Source organism: Rhea americana, unplaced genomic scaffold (assembly GCF_003343005.1).
Source record: "Rhea americana isolate MKP2758 unplaced genomic scaffold, rheAme1 scaffold_91, whole genome shotgun sequence".
In the NCBI taxonomy this organism is placed as follows: Eukaryota; Metazoa; Chordata; class Aves; order Rheiformes; family Rheidae; genus Rhea; species Rhea americana.
Window position 1 is genome coordinate 1,038,966 of NW_028187100.1, and position 14,946 is coordinate 1,053,911.

Sequence of the window (14,946 nt, forward strand, 5' to 3'; positions counted from 1 at the left end):
GTGAAATCTGATCTAAACCTGGGGTTATGCTTGGGATTTCGTGGTTCTTAAGGTATTTTGAAGAAGTACCTTTTGGGCTCCTGACAACAATGTCCCTTTTGTTGCATGGCCGCAGYGTGTCGCTAACATGTTGATGGGGAATGCGAGGCATTTCCGTGCCGGTGGGAGCAGTCGCAGCRCAAGAAATGAATATCTCCGTTGTTTTGCTAATCAGCAGACCCAAGCAAAACAYGTGAGAAAATAATGCATCGATTTCTCAGGCGCTTCAGTCTGAGTGGTTGTGAAAATATTTACAAAATAGCTGGTAAAAATATGAACAGCTTAAAAAAATACTCTGTGCTTTTTTATAAGACTCTGCTTGGACCTTGGATTACTTGCGCGTAAATAGTGAAACGGAGTTGAAGCAATGTTTGCAGACAAGTATTTGCATTACGTTACACATCTGCTTTGCAGGTTAAATGCCGCTGTTCTGACTGGCTCCATGTAATCCAGAGCACACAGCTGCCTTGTCCATCGCAAACCAAAGTAACCTGTCATAGACTGTATTTTTGAAATTTCTCTCAATTATAGTAATAAAAAGGGCTGCTGGAGGAGAGGGTAGCAAGGGTAAGGAACCAGAGTGATTTCAGTGCTGCAGACAAAATTAAGTAGTTTGTTTTGTAACTGGATATGAAGCTGTGCCATCAACCTTGACTCAGAGAGTTTGCGTGTTTGTGTAGGCTGTTTGCTGTATGTCAAGCAGTTTTARCATGTCTAACAAATTCTAATGCAAAGTGTAGAAAAATATATAACGAGGCTAAGCTGGCTGGTAATAAAAGTTTCTGTGTGATTTGAGGCAAGGTAGAAGGCAGTTTTTCCCAATTATAAGCAGCTGTGTCTTGGAAAGACTTTTGTGCTTTSTGTTATTAAAGTATACTTTAAATCTGTTGTATGACTTTAACATCTTTTATCTTGAGTTACATCTTATGTACCATGGGGCAGGCTTTCCACTTTAGAGTGCTTCTGTTCATTTATATCAGTTAAAGGAAATAAGTAATATTCATTGTGTAATAAAGATGTATAATGAAATCCAGAGAACAAAGAAAAGATCTAGAATTAGGAAACAAAGAGACATTCATTGCTTTTTTGCAGTCCTGCTTAATACAGGAATAATACTGCTTTGATGTCATTGGCTATAGTTTAGCAAATGCAAGAAGAAATGTGTATATATATATATATATATATATGTGTATATATATATATCAATAGGCATTATCTGAGTAAGCCTCTACCAACATTTGAGTTGTTTTTTATTCATAAGAATGTGTATAATATATCCCTTTTGCAGAGCTGTACAAAAATACTAGTTATTCGTGATCATTTCAAAAGCACCTTTTATTTGCACTTGAAATCAAATGTTCGACTTGCACACAAATCTGTGTCCCAGGCTCTCCACTTTAGCAAAAGGAGAAGATTTAATATGGTGGACATCCCTCTGCTTCGGAAGTCCTTCATCTCTTTTGGAAGCAGTCGGTGCTGGGCGCTAGTGGGCTTTGTGTCTGATCTGGCATGGCAGTTCCTGCTTTCCTGTGATGAGCCATTAAAAGAAGACTAAAGCGATGGTTCATTAGGGCACCATCACTACCTGCTGTCCRGAGGAGTTGAGATCAGCCCTTGGGCCTTGCTGTGTCCATGGGTTGGCTGGGGACATCAGCCTGGGCCTGTTTCGGGGACTACTTGTAGGTCTGGCCACAGGATGTGGATGTTCTCACCGGGCTGTTACGCTTTTAGGCACATGTTTAATGACTATTCAGGTGTTACAGGACAAGCTCCTATAGGGCGAGATAGTAGCGGGTAAGCACACGCTCCAAAAAAGTGATGCAAGGGGCACGGGAGCAGAGTGGCCAGTGACAGTGAAGAAGAAAAGGAAAGAAAAGRMACCATTYGGTGGAGCTTCCTTGGGRAGATACAGGTGTGAGACCGACCCTGGCCAGTTTGCCTTCCTACCTGCAATGAGCTGAGCCGCTCCTTGGCAGGGCCAATATGTGAATCACCAGCTTTACCGTACCCCCCACGCACTCTTATAGGAAAAGTGGATATGTCTGTCTTTTGTTACCCTTTTAGAGACTGAGATGTCAGATTTTTTTTTCCTTTGCAAGCTGAAAGGAGGGAGTTTTAGAAACAGCACTTTGGTCTAAACTGTATTATAGATTAATGTCTTCCATCATAATTTTTGTCACCTGCTTGGTTCCTTGCTTGAGGCGTAGATTGCAGCAAAGCTCGAAACATGTTGTGGGATGAATTTGGGAACTAAGTAATTTATTCTCCCTGACTTGGGATAATATATTTGTCTAAATGATTCCCATTAAGGGATCTCCAGCATTTATTTTATTTTAATTTTTAAATTTCAATTGTTCTTCTCTTGTAAAACATCAACGCAATCCATTYGGCAAGAATCTGTTATCTTTTTTGTTGTGTGTTTTTTTTAATCCTGAAACCCATGAAGTGATTTTTTTCTTGCTGTTAAGAGAAATGCTAATGACCCCTAGTGTAAATTCATTGAATATATTCGTTATTAAGCGTTAAAAAGCTGCTGACTGATAACACTATAGTTCGGGCTCTTCAGAACCTGAGAAATTATTTTAGTGATTTAGATTTCTTTTGCTTGAAGCACCTTTTATTTGTAATTCAAATATATTTTACAAATAAATCTGTGTRTACAGGTTTCTCTTCTGGCTAGCCAGTAGTAAGAGTAGAGATAGGTGCAGTTATGCATCTGAAGTGGCTTTTAGCTTAAAAAAAGAGAGCTTCACCTTATAACAATTAACTGCAGAGGATTTTAGTTTAGAGGTGTGAAGTGAATGAGACAAAGCCAGGAGATGTTTTGGACCTCTTGCACAGTCCGCTCTTATATGTAGGATTGAGAACACATTGAAATTCATTTCTACAGCAACATGAAATTTGGGATCTTATTTTTGGTGTCGAACAGCTTTTCCTTACCCAGCATCTCTTCTCTCTTAAAATATGATTGTAATTTGTTAGCTTTTTAATGGTATTTTTGAGGCACACTGACAGGGTAATAGCCTTGTCTTCAGGGTTCCTTTTTTATTCTCTCCAGCTCTTAAGAAACAAAACCTAATCAAAATTTTCATTTCTGTGTATCAGAATTTCCTGTTTTAAAGAGTGGTATGTAGGAATGAAAGAGATGGAAGACTCAGGTCATCCATCTTACTGCGTGATATCACAAAAATAATCTGTAGCTGACACTGTTCCACATTTTGAATGTTTGCAGAGCATGTGTGCAAAGAAGAAGGTGAATTGGACAAAAAGGCCAGTTCCTGTCCTTCCCCAGAGGGGTTGTGCTGGGGGATACTGTGCTTCCTCATGACCTCAGGACCTGTTGAGAGGCAGCTCATTCTCCTAACTCCTTTGGACATCTAGATTTTAAAGGATAGTGTGTTTTCTAAGTCCAGCATGAAAGCATCCCAAAACAAAAAATAGACTTGAAAATGTTGCCTCTAGATGCCTCTAGGTTTGTAGTTTGGTGTAGAGAGGTTTCCCCCCAGAGATGGGGAAACTAATTTCCAAAATAAGTAACATATTCAAGTGCTTTTCCTTTTTTTTTTTCTTTTTTAGTCTGCTGTCTTCATTAAATATCTAATTTTAAAACCCATATTCAAAGAGCTTTCCTGTTTGAATCCATCAGACTGCAGTTCTCATTCACAAAGCTCAAAAGCCCCCAGTTTTTAATAGCTTTCCTTAGATTTATTTGCAGGGCAGTGTTTTGTTTTTCTCTGAGAGTCGATTGGAATATATCTTCACTAGCACCGTAGCCAGAGGGTTTGTATGTCATTCAAAAATAAAAATAAAAAATCTCCACCTACTGAAAAGTGAACAGCATAGCCCTAGCAACCAGACTGGTGTGTCGGAACCAGAGGAAAGGACATTAAACAAGTAAGACTAAATAACGTCTTCTTTATAACGGGAGAGATAAATGTCAGCTAGTCATAAGAGCAATTGTAGCTGATAATAGAGATAGTTGTGTTTGCATTTTTTTTTAATTGTGGATTGTAAATATAGCCTTGATGAAGTAATGCTTGTTCTTGTCAACATGAGCGAGGTATTCAGCTGTGAGCTCTAGAAGAGAGAGCTACTTCATTTAAAAACAAAACAAAGCAAAACAATATCCTGCCTTTATTGTATATGCATTGAAGGAGTAAGGAAGGTAAGTCATTTTCCTGATTAAAAAAGGAAAAACTTATTTTAAATGGTCTGTCAGGCAGAGCACTGTCAGCACTTTACTTGTTACGGTTTTATCCCAGGTATGTCCTTGGTGGTGATGGTCATGGATAAATTTCATGCATCTGCCTTTTTGTCTCTGTGTGCACCTTGTGTCTTGCTTATCTGCTGTGTCATAGATCAGTTTGTGCTTACAGGATGGCATTCCTTTTTCTTTCCTTTTACTTTTGTAAAAGGAAGGAGTTTGTTCCACATGACATCATCTTAAATATTATCTATTCCTTATTTTGTTAAGAACTCCACTGTGCTTCTTCAAGATGGATTTTCCATTTATGTTATCTGACTGTGTGGTTATCCTTAGTTGCTGCCAGCAAGCAAAGTGCAGCCTTGAATTTTTTGTTAGGTCTTATTTCTATTAGAACAAAGTCACGACAAGCAAAGCAAGGGAAGGAATGCGCTCGTCAGGGAAGGGGAAGGTCTGTTGGGTYGTAGTCAGTCCGAGATCCTCCCAAACTTCAGGAGTCAGAGGTGGTCTCGGTGCCCTTGCAGAACGTACTGAATAATCCACTGATGTTCCGGTATTGAACTCATTCCTGTTTTATTTGCACTGGAAGTACCTTGAATTTCAGATGAGTAATTTAATACGCAAAAGGCTCCTGGTTTGTGACTTATATCTATTAACTATATTTCCTTGCTTTCCTCTGCACCTCCCTTTCCTATTCTCCCCTACATCCCTTCTCCTGGGGCTTGTTGTCTTTTCTTCTTTTATGCAGTTTAGTTCTTTAGTTCACTGGTGTCTGAGGGCTTTGCTTTTCTCCCTGCCTCTCTGTGCCGTACACGCCGGTGATGGTGTGTAAAGAATAAACGCAATTCTGTGCCTTTATCAAGGAAGATTGCCTCCAGTATTATTTTTCTGTCACAGCAGTTTTGCTTCCTGACTGCTAGATGTGAAGCACTATGCTGGGAAGGTGTCCAGAGAAGGATATGCTGTTCCAGGCTGGTTTTTGGTGACTACTTTCTAGGGCCAAATTACTGGTGAAAACAGGATCTAGTTGCATCGTCTCCAGCTGTTTGTGCTAGGGGCTTTTTGTTCATTTTTCTTTAACTCTCAACGCTTTTCAGCTGTAGGCTTGGTCAGTCTAGTGACAGATGTTTCACGAGCGATGGATTTTTGGAGAATTGGTTGGATTTCATGGTCTCGCTTAGTTAAATTTGATCTTAAGACTTCTCACTGCTACTCCCAGCAGTGTAGCTGCTTTTGCAGTAGCAGTGGGGGAAACACTGTGCAGGCTGGCCTCTAGCCTTCCTCGGAGGTAGGACTTGGTATTGGTGGGGTAAATGCTGGACGTCTCCTGCATCCTATCAGTACCACTGCCAGCCCCTGCTACTCTGGTCAGTACAGCCACRTTAGGGGTTTTGGTAACAGTGGACAAAACTTTGTTTAGGAAAAGTGAGGAGTACTTCTCATGGAAAACTGAATGGTGGTTGTGCTTGGGTGAAGTAGAGTGATGTTGAGTTACCTGAGCCGACATGCCATGGCTTTATCGTGCACATGTAAGTTAGAGGTTCCTCACCCCCAAGTAACGTAAGGTGAGAGACAGGGGATGCACTATGTACAGATGAGATTAGAGAGCTCTCTGTTCCTTGTCATGTGTCCTGCATCTTGGCTGTTTGGAGACAGCCTCTATGGTATCTTAGATAAGGCTTCATCATGAGCGTGGCTGAGCTCACAGGATTGCTGAGGTGGGATGGGACCTCTGGAGGCCTCCAGTTGAGCCCCGTGCTCAAAACAGGGTCAACTGCAACAGGCTGCTTAGGACCATGTCCAGTTGGATTTTGAATAGCTCCAAGGGTGAGGGCTCCACGAGGGCAACCCATTCCAATGCTTGACCACCTTCACAGAAGTGTTTTTCCTGTTTAAGTGGAATTTGCTGTATTTCAGTGTGCCTCTTGTCTTGTCACTGGGTGCCACTGGAAAAGAGTCTGGCTCCATTTTCTTGTCTCCCTCCTATCAGATGTTTATGCACATGGATAATATCAGGGGCACTGCCAGTTCCCATTCGCTAACTGGATTTTGCACATCTGAGTGGCGCTTTGCTTTGTTGGCTCTTTTCCACTTAAAGGCTGAGGTGTGAATTCAGCCTTTTGCCCAGGGCAGCAGCAGTCCTGGGGTTTCTCTTTGTGCTCTTTGCCTTCAGATATAAATCTAACGTAGATCATTTACACTCTRCAGTCAGAGACACCCATGTTTAGTAGACTTCTAGATCTAGTTATCAGAGCTGGGAAATCTAGAAGAGAAAGGACAAGACTGTCTTCAGAATTGTGTAGGTGAATGCATTTGCAAAAATTTGAGTTTTCTACTCATTTTTACTGCACGTGGGGGTACCTGACCAAATATCTTGTGGGACCTGCATATCATGGCAGGTATTATACTGCTGGGATTGTGTTTAAAGTCTGGGGATGCCTCCTTGAAGGTTGGAAGCCTTTAATTATGGTACCACTTCTTTTTTAAAGATTTTAAGGATGCTCACATATAGGTATTTTGTTTTTCCTAACTCTGGCGACTAAACCATAAAACAAGGCATTTGTCATTAAGTTCAAGAGTCTTTGCGGCATCATTCAGAAGTTGCCTTAGGGTTTGGATCCACTTCATATAGTGAAAGTTTTGATATAGAAGATGAAATGCTCATTGGCCTTTTCAGAATAGCATTTAAAGAGCTAGTAGGCAGCCTCCAATAAGAGCTACCTATCAGCTGGGTCAAACCAAAAAAGTGGTCTGTGGGAAGGAAAATTCAGTTTATAACATTTGTGGGTTTTTCGTTGTTTTGATTTGATTTTAGTAGACTCTGTGCCAGGACTTGCACCAGAGACACTGTGAACAACTTTCTTAATTGCTTCTGTTGGAGAAAATGTCAGCAGCCATCAGGGCTAATGTACAACCAAATGGCAGGGTATGCAAGAGGTTTAAAGCAAGTTTTCCGTCCTGGTTTTTGTTTAGCTTTGTTCCGTATCTATGTTTCTAGCAGTCTCGTGTCCTGGATTAAAGCCATAACAATCTGGACTATTTCAATGGCTTGTGCATCCACTGTGCCAGAGGGGAAGGAGAGGGTATGCCCCTAACCTCTGCAGCTCCAGCTCAGCACAGTGCTTAAGGATGTGCTTAACTTGTAACAGCGCTTTCTTTTATATAGCCCTTTGGGGTTTAAAAACTGGTAGTTGACCTGCTCGGGCAGCATGTCAGGCAGGTTAGCTTTTCCAGACTGGTCCCTGGTGGCCCTGGGGACCAGTTCTGGTTTTCAAAGGTTTGAAGGTAAGACCACGCTCCATCATTATGGTGCGTAGCTCCAGTAAGCCAGGAGCAAAGTCTTCAGAAGGGCTAGTCTGTGCATGCACGCTGCCTCCAGTGAGTCCTGGACATTTTAGACATCTGGCGTGTAGGCAAATGGCAATACACCCAGGACTGCTGGTTTATCAGGCGTCCAAGAATCTTGAACAAACAGTCAGACTCTTCTTCTGTATCAAGAGATTGTTGGGGAGAACAAATGTAAAGGAAAGACACTAGGGTTATTGTTGAGTTGTAATTACCTTTAGGTACAGGAGGTCGTGTCTTCTATGTGAGCTTCTCAGGAGTGCTGTTCGGGACCTCTGAAGCGCTCTATGGGATGCTCCTTCAGTGCCTGAACTTGCTGGCAGAGCAGGCCTCAGGCTGACCAAAAGCAGGAATTGACTCATTAAGGGGATGCTTCAAATTGTCAGTTCATGCCAGGTGATAGCCATCTCCAAGTCTTGTTCAAGGTCAGCAAACAGCCCCGCTCTGTTTATTTATTTATTACATTATTAGTAATAACTTTAAATCAAATTATTAATAATATTATTAAATATAATTACTAAGCTAATAAATTTCTTAATAAATTCWTCCATACGGCCTCTCAGTCCAGCTACAGCGGTGTGTGGATTCAGAGACCATGCAGTGAAATGAAATTTTCTCTTGCAGATTGATTTGCAGACCAGAGGCTCTGCATCCACCTCCCACTCTTGGTGTTTTGTTACTCCTTATGGTATAGCTGGTGATTGTCCTTGAGAAGAGAGAAGATGATGAGTGATGCAAGTGACATGCTGGCTGCTGCTTTGGAGCAGATGGACGGCATTATAGCAGGTAAACGCTCAGGGCAGTTGTTTATTAAGGACTTCAGTCCTCCTTTTGTGTGTCTGGAGGGTGGAAGTGCAGCCTGAGGAGGGAACGTGCTTGTGATTGTGTGTGGTGTCTCCCCTGAGAGCGCAGGGGTTGCAAGCAAGCGGAGCAGAGGAATTGCACCAACCCTCACCCACAGGCAGGGCTAAATGAGTTGGAGTTTTTCTCCCACCTCCTATCAAAATGCTGCTTAAAAAGGCTGAACGATGCAGTTTAACTGCTGCAAGCAGCATCATGAAAGCYGAGGACTAGGCATGTTTCAGACCAGGATGGGTGTGTTGAAGGAGCAGCTGCATGGCTGGAAGAGAGAGATTGTCTAATCCTGACTACTCTGTAGTTGTGTCAACTCTGAAGAGTTAAAATATGAATTGAATTTTCTTCTTTTCTCCCCCCCCCCCAAAGTTGGAATGCTATGGGTCCAAACATTTGGTTTGAAACTGCCTTTAATATTAGTATGTTTTATAAGGACCTGTAAATTTTAAGTGGACTAAAGAGAGGGATCATGAAGTATACAACTTCTGCTTTTTAAGTTAAGTCTAGTGAGCTGGAAAATAACGTAAGTACACAACACAGAGGAGCAAAACAGCAGGAAATTAATAGTTTAATCTTGTTCCAGCAGAACTTTGCAAACTGCTATCCAAACTGAAAAAATATGCTGCAAGGATAGCAACACAGTTATAAAGTCTTTAATAGTTCCACTTAAAATAATTTCCTTTAAGAAAAGAAAAAAAAGTTAAAAAAGAAAAGAAAAAATAAAGAAAAAACAAAGCGGTGTGTGCTTAACTTGGACAACAACTTTTCTCTGCTATTTTCCTAAAGTTATTAAGGACACATAGCAGGCACAGATGTAAAGTGGATTCAGTTGGATCATAATGATCTCTAAAAATACATATAAGCTGTGACTTTAGAAATTTCCATAAGTAGATATTAGTATTTGGATCAGATCATGTATCTGTATTTTCCAGAGCCTAAGCTGGTTATAGCGGTATGAGGTTTAATAGAAAAATAAAATGTGCTGTTGCGATATTTAAGTCACCACAGACTTAATTTGCACATATGCCTTTACAGACCTATAAAATAATATGGCAAAATGATATCAACTGCTTTGCTTCTGTGGGAAGTTTTCTCTTTTTATTTTTTCAAAGAGAACGAGTAGATTGCTTGCTGGTTTTTTTGTCTTGCCAGATGAGATGAATGAAGGTTCATGGAAGTACATATACGGCATATCTCTGTAATTTCCAAAAGCTGACAGTACCAAAGCTAATGTTTTGTCATTAATACATCTCATTGTGCCTAGGCATTACAGTATTAAGGTCACAAATCAACATGCTGTGAAATTCTGGTTGGAATTAGCTAGGTTACTTTAAATCAACCTTAATCCTGAATTTGCAGTTTCCTTCCTTACTTCACATATAGCAAGTTTTAATGTAGGTCAAACATACATACTGTGAGTTTATGCAAATAAGATTTTCTTTCTATATTAGCATGCAAATGTCAGCACTTCCATATCAAACTTTTTTTTTTTTAATTTTGTGCTTGTAAAAGTGATTCAGTCTATGTATCTTCTTATGTTTGTTTATTCTTTCAAAAATTTTCCAAGGTCTTAGAGAAGTGTCACATATTTCTGTGAAAAAAAATGCTGAACAAAGTTTCTTCTGGAAACCGTTAGTGTCTAACTCGGGTCGTGCAAGTGCTACAGGGCGACCCAAAGCATTATCAGCAGAGCATATTTCCTCCACATTATTTTCAGCCTCTGATATCCTTGGGAGCAGGAGCCCAGCCTTTGCCTTGAACTCTTGTGCATTGCTGGGATGCGTGACTCCTTGGTCCCATCAGCCCATCTTCTTCCTCGTGAAGTTCTCGTGCATTAAAGCTGTTGGAGGTGGAACTCCAAATGTGTGTCGGCAAAGAATTGCTTTTCTCCAAATTGCAGTGTGATATATGGCAACATGCGAGAAGGGGCAGCAGCCAGGACCAGCTCTGAGTTTGGTTAAGATAAGTCTGCATTGGTGGGAGAAGATGCGTAGGATGTCTAAACCATGCTCATCTTATTGCGTATTTATCCATTAGCTCTGTGATTTATTCCATGTGGTTTTGCTCAACACAGGTTCAAAGGCGCTGGAGTATTCCAATGGCATATTTGACTGCCAGTCCCCCACCTCGCCTTTCATGGGGGGCCTGCGAGCGCTGCATCTGGTGGAGGATCTGCGAGGTCTGCTGGAGATGATGGAGGCAGATGAAAGAGAAGGGCTGCGATGCCAGGTCCCAGATTCAACGGCAGAGGCTCTGATTGAGTGGCTCCAGAGTCAAATGGTATGGTGGCACCTTGTTTCACCCATAAAATACTGACTTATGTTTTATTTACCTGTTAACATGCCTGGCTCAGACAAAGTGGCATGTATTTTATGAAGGCAGTTTGAAATTTTAGAGTAGGTATGGAAGAACCAAAAGGAAGAGGTATTGATGTGCAGATGTTGCTGTGGGGTATCAGAAATGCTGTGGTTCAGGTACCTCATGCAAGATGTTGGCCTATGCTATCTTTGATGTACCACTGTGCCTCATTTGAGTGAGGAAAAAATGTTCAGTAATGGGAGTTTCATCTCTGAAGTGGGGGAAGGACATTTTTATAGGAATCAGACACTTGAATAGAAAAAAAGTTGTTTTAATAGGAATTTATCTTTAAAAAGGATTTTTGACAGAACATTTTCTACAAGTGCCAGTGTTGTTACTGGCCTTCCTATCTTACTTACAATGGAAGTGAATGGTATAAGTTCAGCATCCTGTTAATCTGAAAACCGAATCAAATTTCTATTTTCTGTGCTTGTCAGTCTCATTATTTGTTATTCTAGCTTGAAAAATACACCAAAATATACTTGAAGAGGCTATTCTTTCCCTGAGCCTTGGTTTTTCCCTCCAAATTAAATATTATTCAAGGGTGGGGTCTCTCTGAAGAGAACGTTGAGAAGGAAAAATTTGTGGTTAGTAGAAGGTAAGTTACAGCTTCATTTTTGAAGGACCCACTGTTTTTGCCTCCAGCTGCCCTTTGATTGGCAGCCTTCCAGCAGGTCCAAAGAGGAGTCCTTGTGCTTGTGATTTGTGGCCGAATTTGCGTTCCTATGGTGGTGTAGGTGTGCAGAAATTTCAGGGAAGCTCTAGCATTGAAAGTTAAGACTTGTTGGGGGATATCATGCTTCAGAGTTTAAGTCAGTCTGTAACTATTAAAAACCGGAGTGACAGCTGCGAGTGTGCAAATCTTTAGATTTTGCCAACTCTGTCGACAGCCGTGTCCCCATGCCTTCTTCTGACACGCTTGGCGTGGGCCAAGGTGATAGTRTGCTGCTGAAGCTGGGATACCAGATGCCACGAACTGTGGGTCTGCTCCAGGAAAGGTCCAACAGTGGTGGGTCTGTGTGACACGGAACGCGTTCTTACTGCAGGCTGCTGTCAGAGGCAGCGTTTGAAAAACCTGCACCCGAAACTGGGCGCTCTTCCCATCAAACCGAAGTTGCTTCCCTTTGACCTGACGTGCCATCTAGTGGCCGCGGGCTGTGTGCAGCCTCCGTGAGAAGAGATGGAGACCTGAATTAACGAGGGGATGCGTGCTGACTTGCAGAAAGGGTTTGAGGGGGAGAACCACTGCTTACTCTACTCAACTGAAAACGCCTGAAATTTAATGAAGCAAATGGGAGCTTTTCCGTTGGCTCCAGTGGGGTTTGGATCTCGCCCACTCTGTCAAAGCATGGCAGAAAACATTAAGATCAGGAGGAGGAGGTGGGAGTGATTTTGGTCAGATCTTTAAAGCAGAGAGTTCTTGCTACCATCAGCATTTCCTTGCTCTGTAACATACAGCGCTGAACATTGCTGTAAGTAGTCTTTGGTCTGCGTGGAACGGAAATCAAGGGGCATAACAGATTTTGTGCAAATATGGACTTTAAATATTCATATGCCAGATAGCCTTGGAAAATAAAATAATATGAGTTGCATAGACATCAGTAGTCCACACTTAGTGAGGCTTATCTACTGTATGTGCTGTTCTGGAGCAACAGAGCCCAGCAGTGAAGCTTGGTTGTTGCTTCAGGCAGCAGTGTCTGGCCAATTATTGCCCCTGGTAGTGACGAAGGTGTGATTTGAGGATACCTGCCCGATAGGACGTGGAACAAAATCCTTCAGAGTCAGTTGACATAGATCACCAAATAGCAATGAGATGGTAATGGTTTTCCTTACAGCTGGGAGCTGAATTTGGAAGAAGTGCTCTATATTACTGATTTTAGTGAATCCTGATCACTGAAAAGAATGTGTACRGGCTTTGAGTACAAAAGATTACATATCTATTCCATCTATACTTCTCATCCCTCACAGTATTGCCCTAATTATATCTGTGGTGTCTTTAAAACCCCTAGTACAAAAGACTGAATGTTCATAGTGTGCTACAGGCAAGGATCATGAGATTTAAAAGAATTACCAATATTGTAGGTCCCTGACWGTGCACAGAAGGTGTTAGGTGAAATGCCCAGGTGATTCTAGGAAAGACTTTCTGTAATAACACTTATCCTATAAAGGATGGGAAGACGACTCCCTGATTTGAAGTCGGTTCAATCCTTCACTTGTGAACAAGTTATATCAAACTGGTGCTGGTGCATGACATCCCATCTGAAGCTCTAGCCAAGGTTCTGACATCTGAGAAGAAAACAAAAATAGTGTTCACAGATGCCAAACAATGTGTTGTTACACACAAAAAAAATCCATTCTGAAGGGAAACTGCTGATGTCCCAGTCAAGGAAGGGTTTTGACAGCAGCCTCCCAGAGTTGCTCACTTCTGTAAAAYGGGACAGAGTGTTCAATTTTGGCGTGTCAGAACTGACTGTCTTGTGTCACAGTATTGCTTCTTAGGGACCACTTCCTTTGCCTGGCAGGTATTTAAAAAGACTATATAAGCACTCACAAGGGGCTAAAGAGTTGAAAGGTCTCATGCTTGGTGCATGCTTGGTCTCATGCAAGGTGTTTCAGCTGGTGGATGCCAGATGGCCACGTGACATYGGCTTGGGTGCAGGGTATCCAAACTTCTGGCAGAGCCCTTCCAAGTGGAGTGACCAAGTGGTTCCCATTGAGGGACTCAGAGGAGTTGTAAATGCARCTTTCTGATGCACAAATAAGTCAGTTTAACTAAAGAAAACACCATTTCTAGCTGTTTTCCCCCCCGATTTTCATAGAACTAAAAAATGACTGCTGTGTAGCTGAAAACCTGCACATGTCTCCATGTGCAAGCTGGTGGCAGATGAATGCTGTGATTTAATTAGAAACGAGGCCACGTGTTCAAAGTCTGGAAGAGGACTGAGGCCTTCCCTAAGYTGAAAAGTGTTGAGACTGTGTACTTTCAGTGTGGAAACGGAAATGGGGATCAGCCCCGAACTCTGTAGCCAGATCATTACTATAGATTGGTATTAGCATTTTTCCAGGTTTTCCTGTGATTGGTAGAAGTGTTTGGTCTCTTTTCTTGTGTACTTTTATAAAGCATGTGCTGTACTCTGGAAAAATGTCACTTCTGGCTTGAATATAGACAATTTACAAGTAATCTGTGATGTCATTACCAGTAACAAGACCATTTTAAATCAATTTCTACCTTTTGCGAGACCAACCCAGCCCCATTTTGTTCAGCTGGAAGTTGATAGATTCATCTGTGGAAGASTAATTCTTAAAAAATTTGCTGCTAGCCATGAATGTTCAGTTTTTCTTCAGTTGAGACAAACGAGACAGATTTCTTTCTGGTTATTATTTTTCTTGACAGTACTTTTTTTTTTTTTAATGTCTTATGCAACAGTCTTCCCAGAAAGTTGGAAACCAACTGTCTTGTGAAAAAGGAGGCTGGAGGGTACAGCAGGTGGCAATTCCCTTCCCAGCCAGCTTCCCCAAGCTCCTCATCCTAGTGGGTCCTGGTCAGGCGATTGTGGTGGGTTCCTGAACAAAAGAGSCAGGATAATACTTTTGCTTTAAAATGTGCATGATCAACATGATCATGAATCAGCATCATGAAACTGTGGTTTTTTTGCTTAAGAAGCRACTGTCTGTAGCAGTGTATGTTGAATAGGAGAGCTTTAAAATGCAACAAACTCTAAGGGTCTTCAGAGGTTACTCGGAGTACGTTTTCAGCTCATCTAAAGTTGCTAGGTATTTGGAGTTGTGTGTTTCTTGCTAAAGATGGTTGTCCAGACTGGGGTGTTTTCAATATTGGAAGATAATTGGGATTCATTTATAACACTTCTTTGCTTGGCATCTTCATGCATCTTGGATGAGTTTATCAGCAGTAAGAAAAATCTGTGCACTCCAGTTCTGGAGCATTCAGCAAATGTTCTGGTTATAGAGCAGCCCCAATGGCAGGGTGGCAGAGCTTTCGAAAATCATGATTTGCAATCCAAAATACGTGAGTTTGGCTTAAAGAACACTGCTTCTGTTCCTGTTCCTCTTTCACTTTTTTTTTTCTGTGTTCTTTAGTGCTCATATTTTGAAGATTTTTATCCATCGTTATGAATTATAAATAT

General features: G+C 41.5%; 1 protein-coding gene across 7 annotated transcripts in view; it reads left to right on the forward strand.

Moving 5' to 3' along the window:
- PPFIBP1 (PPFIB scaffold protein 1) overlaps positions 1-14,946 on the forward strand; it is a 94,427-nt gene that overhangs the window by 29,536 nt on the left and 49,945 nt on the right. For all 7 annotated transcript variants that reach the window (XM_085324411.1, XM_085324412.1, XM_085324413.1 and 4 more), the window contains exons 2-3: positions 8,213-8,374; positions 10,518-10,723. In XM_085324411.1, the coding sequence (XP_085180537.1) occupies positions 8,311-8,374; positions 10,518-10,723 (270 nt within the window). In that variant the 5' untranslated portion in view covers positions 8,213-8,310. The remainder of the gene's footprint in view (positions 1-8,212; positions 8,375-10,517; positions 10,724-14,946) is intronic.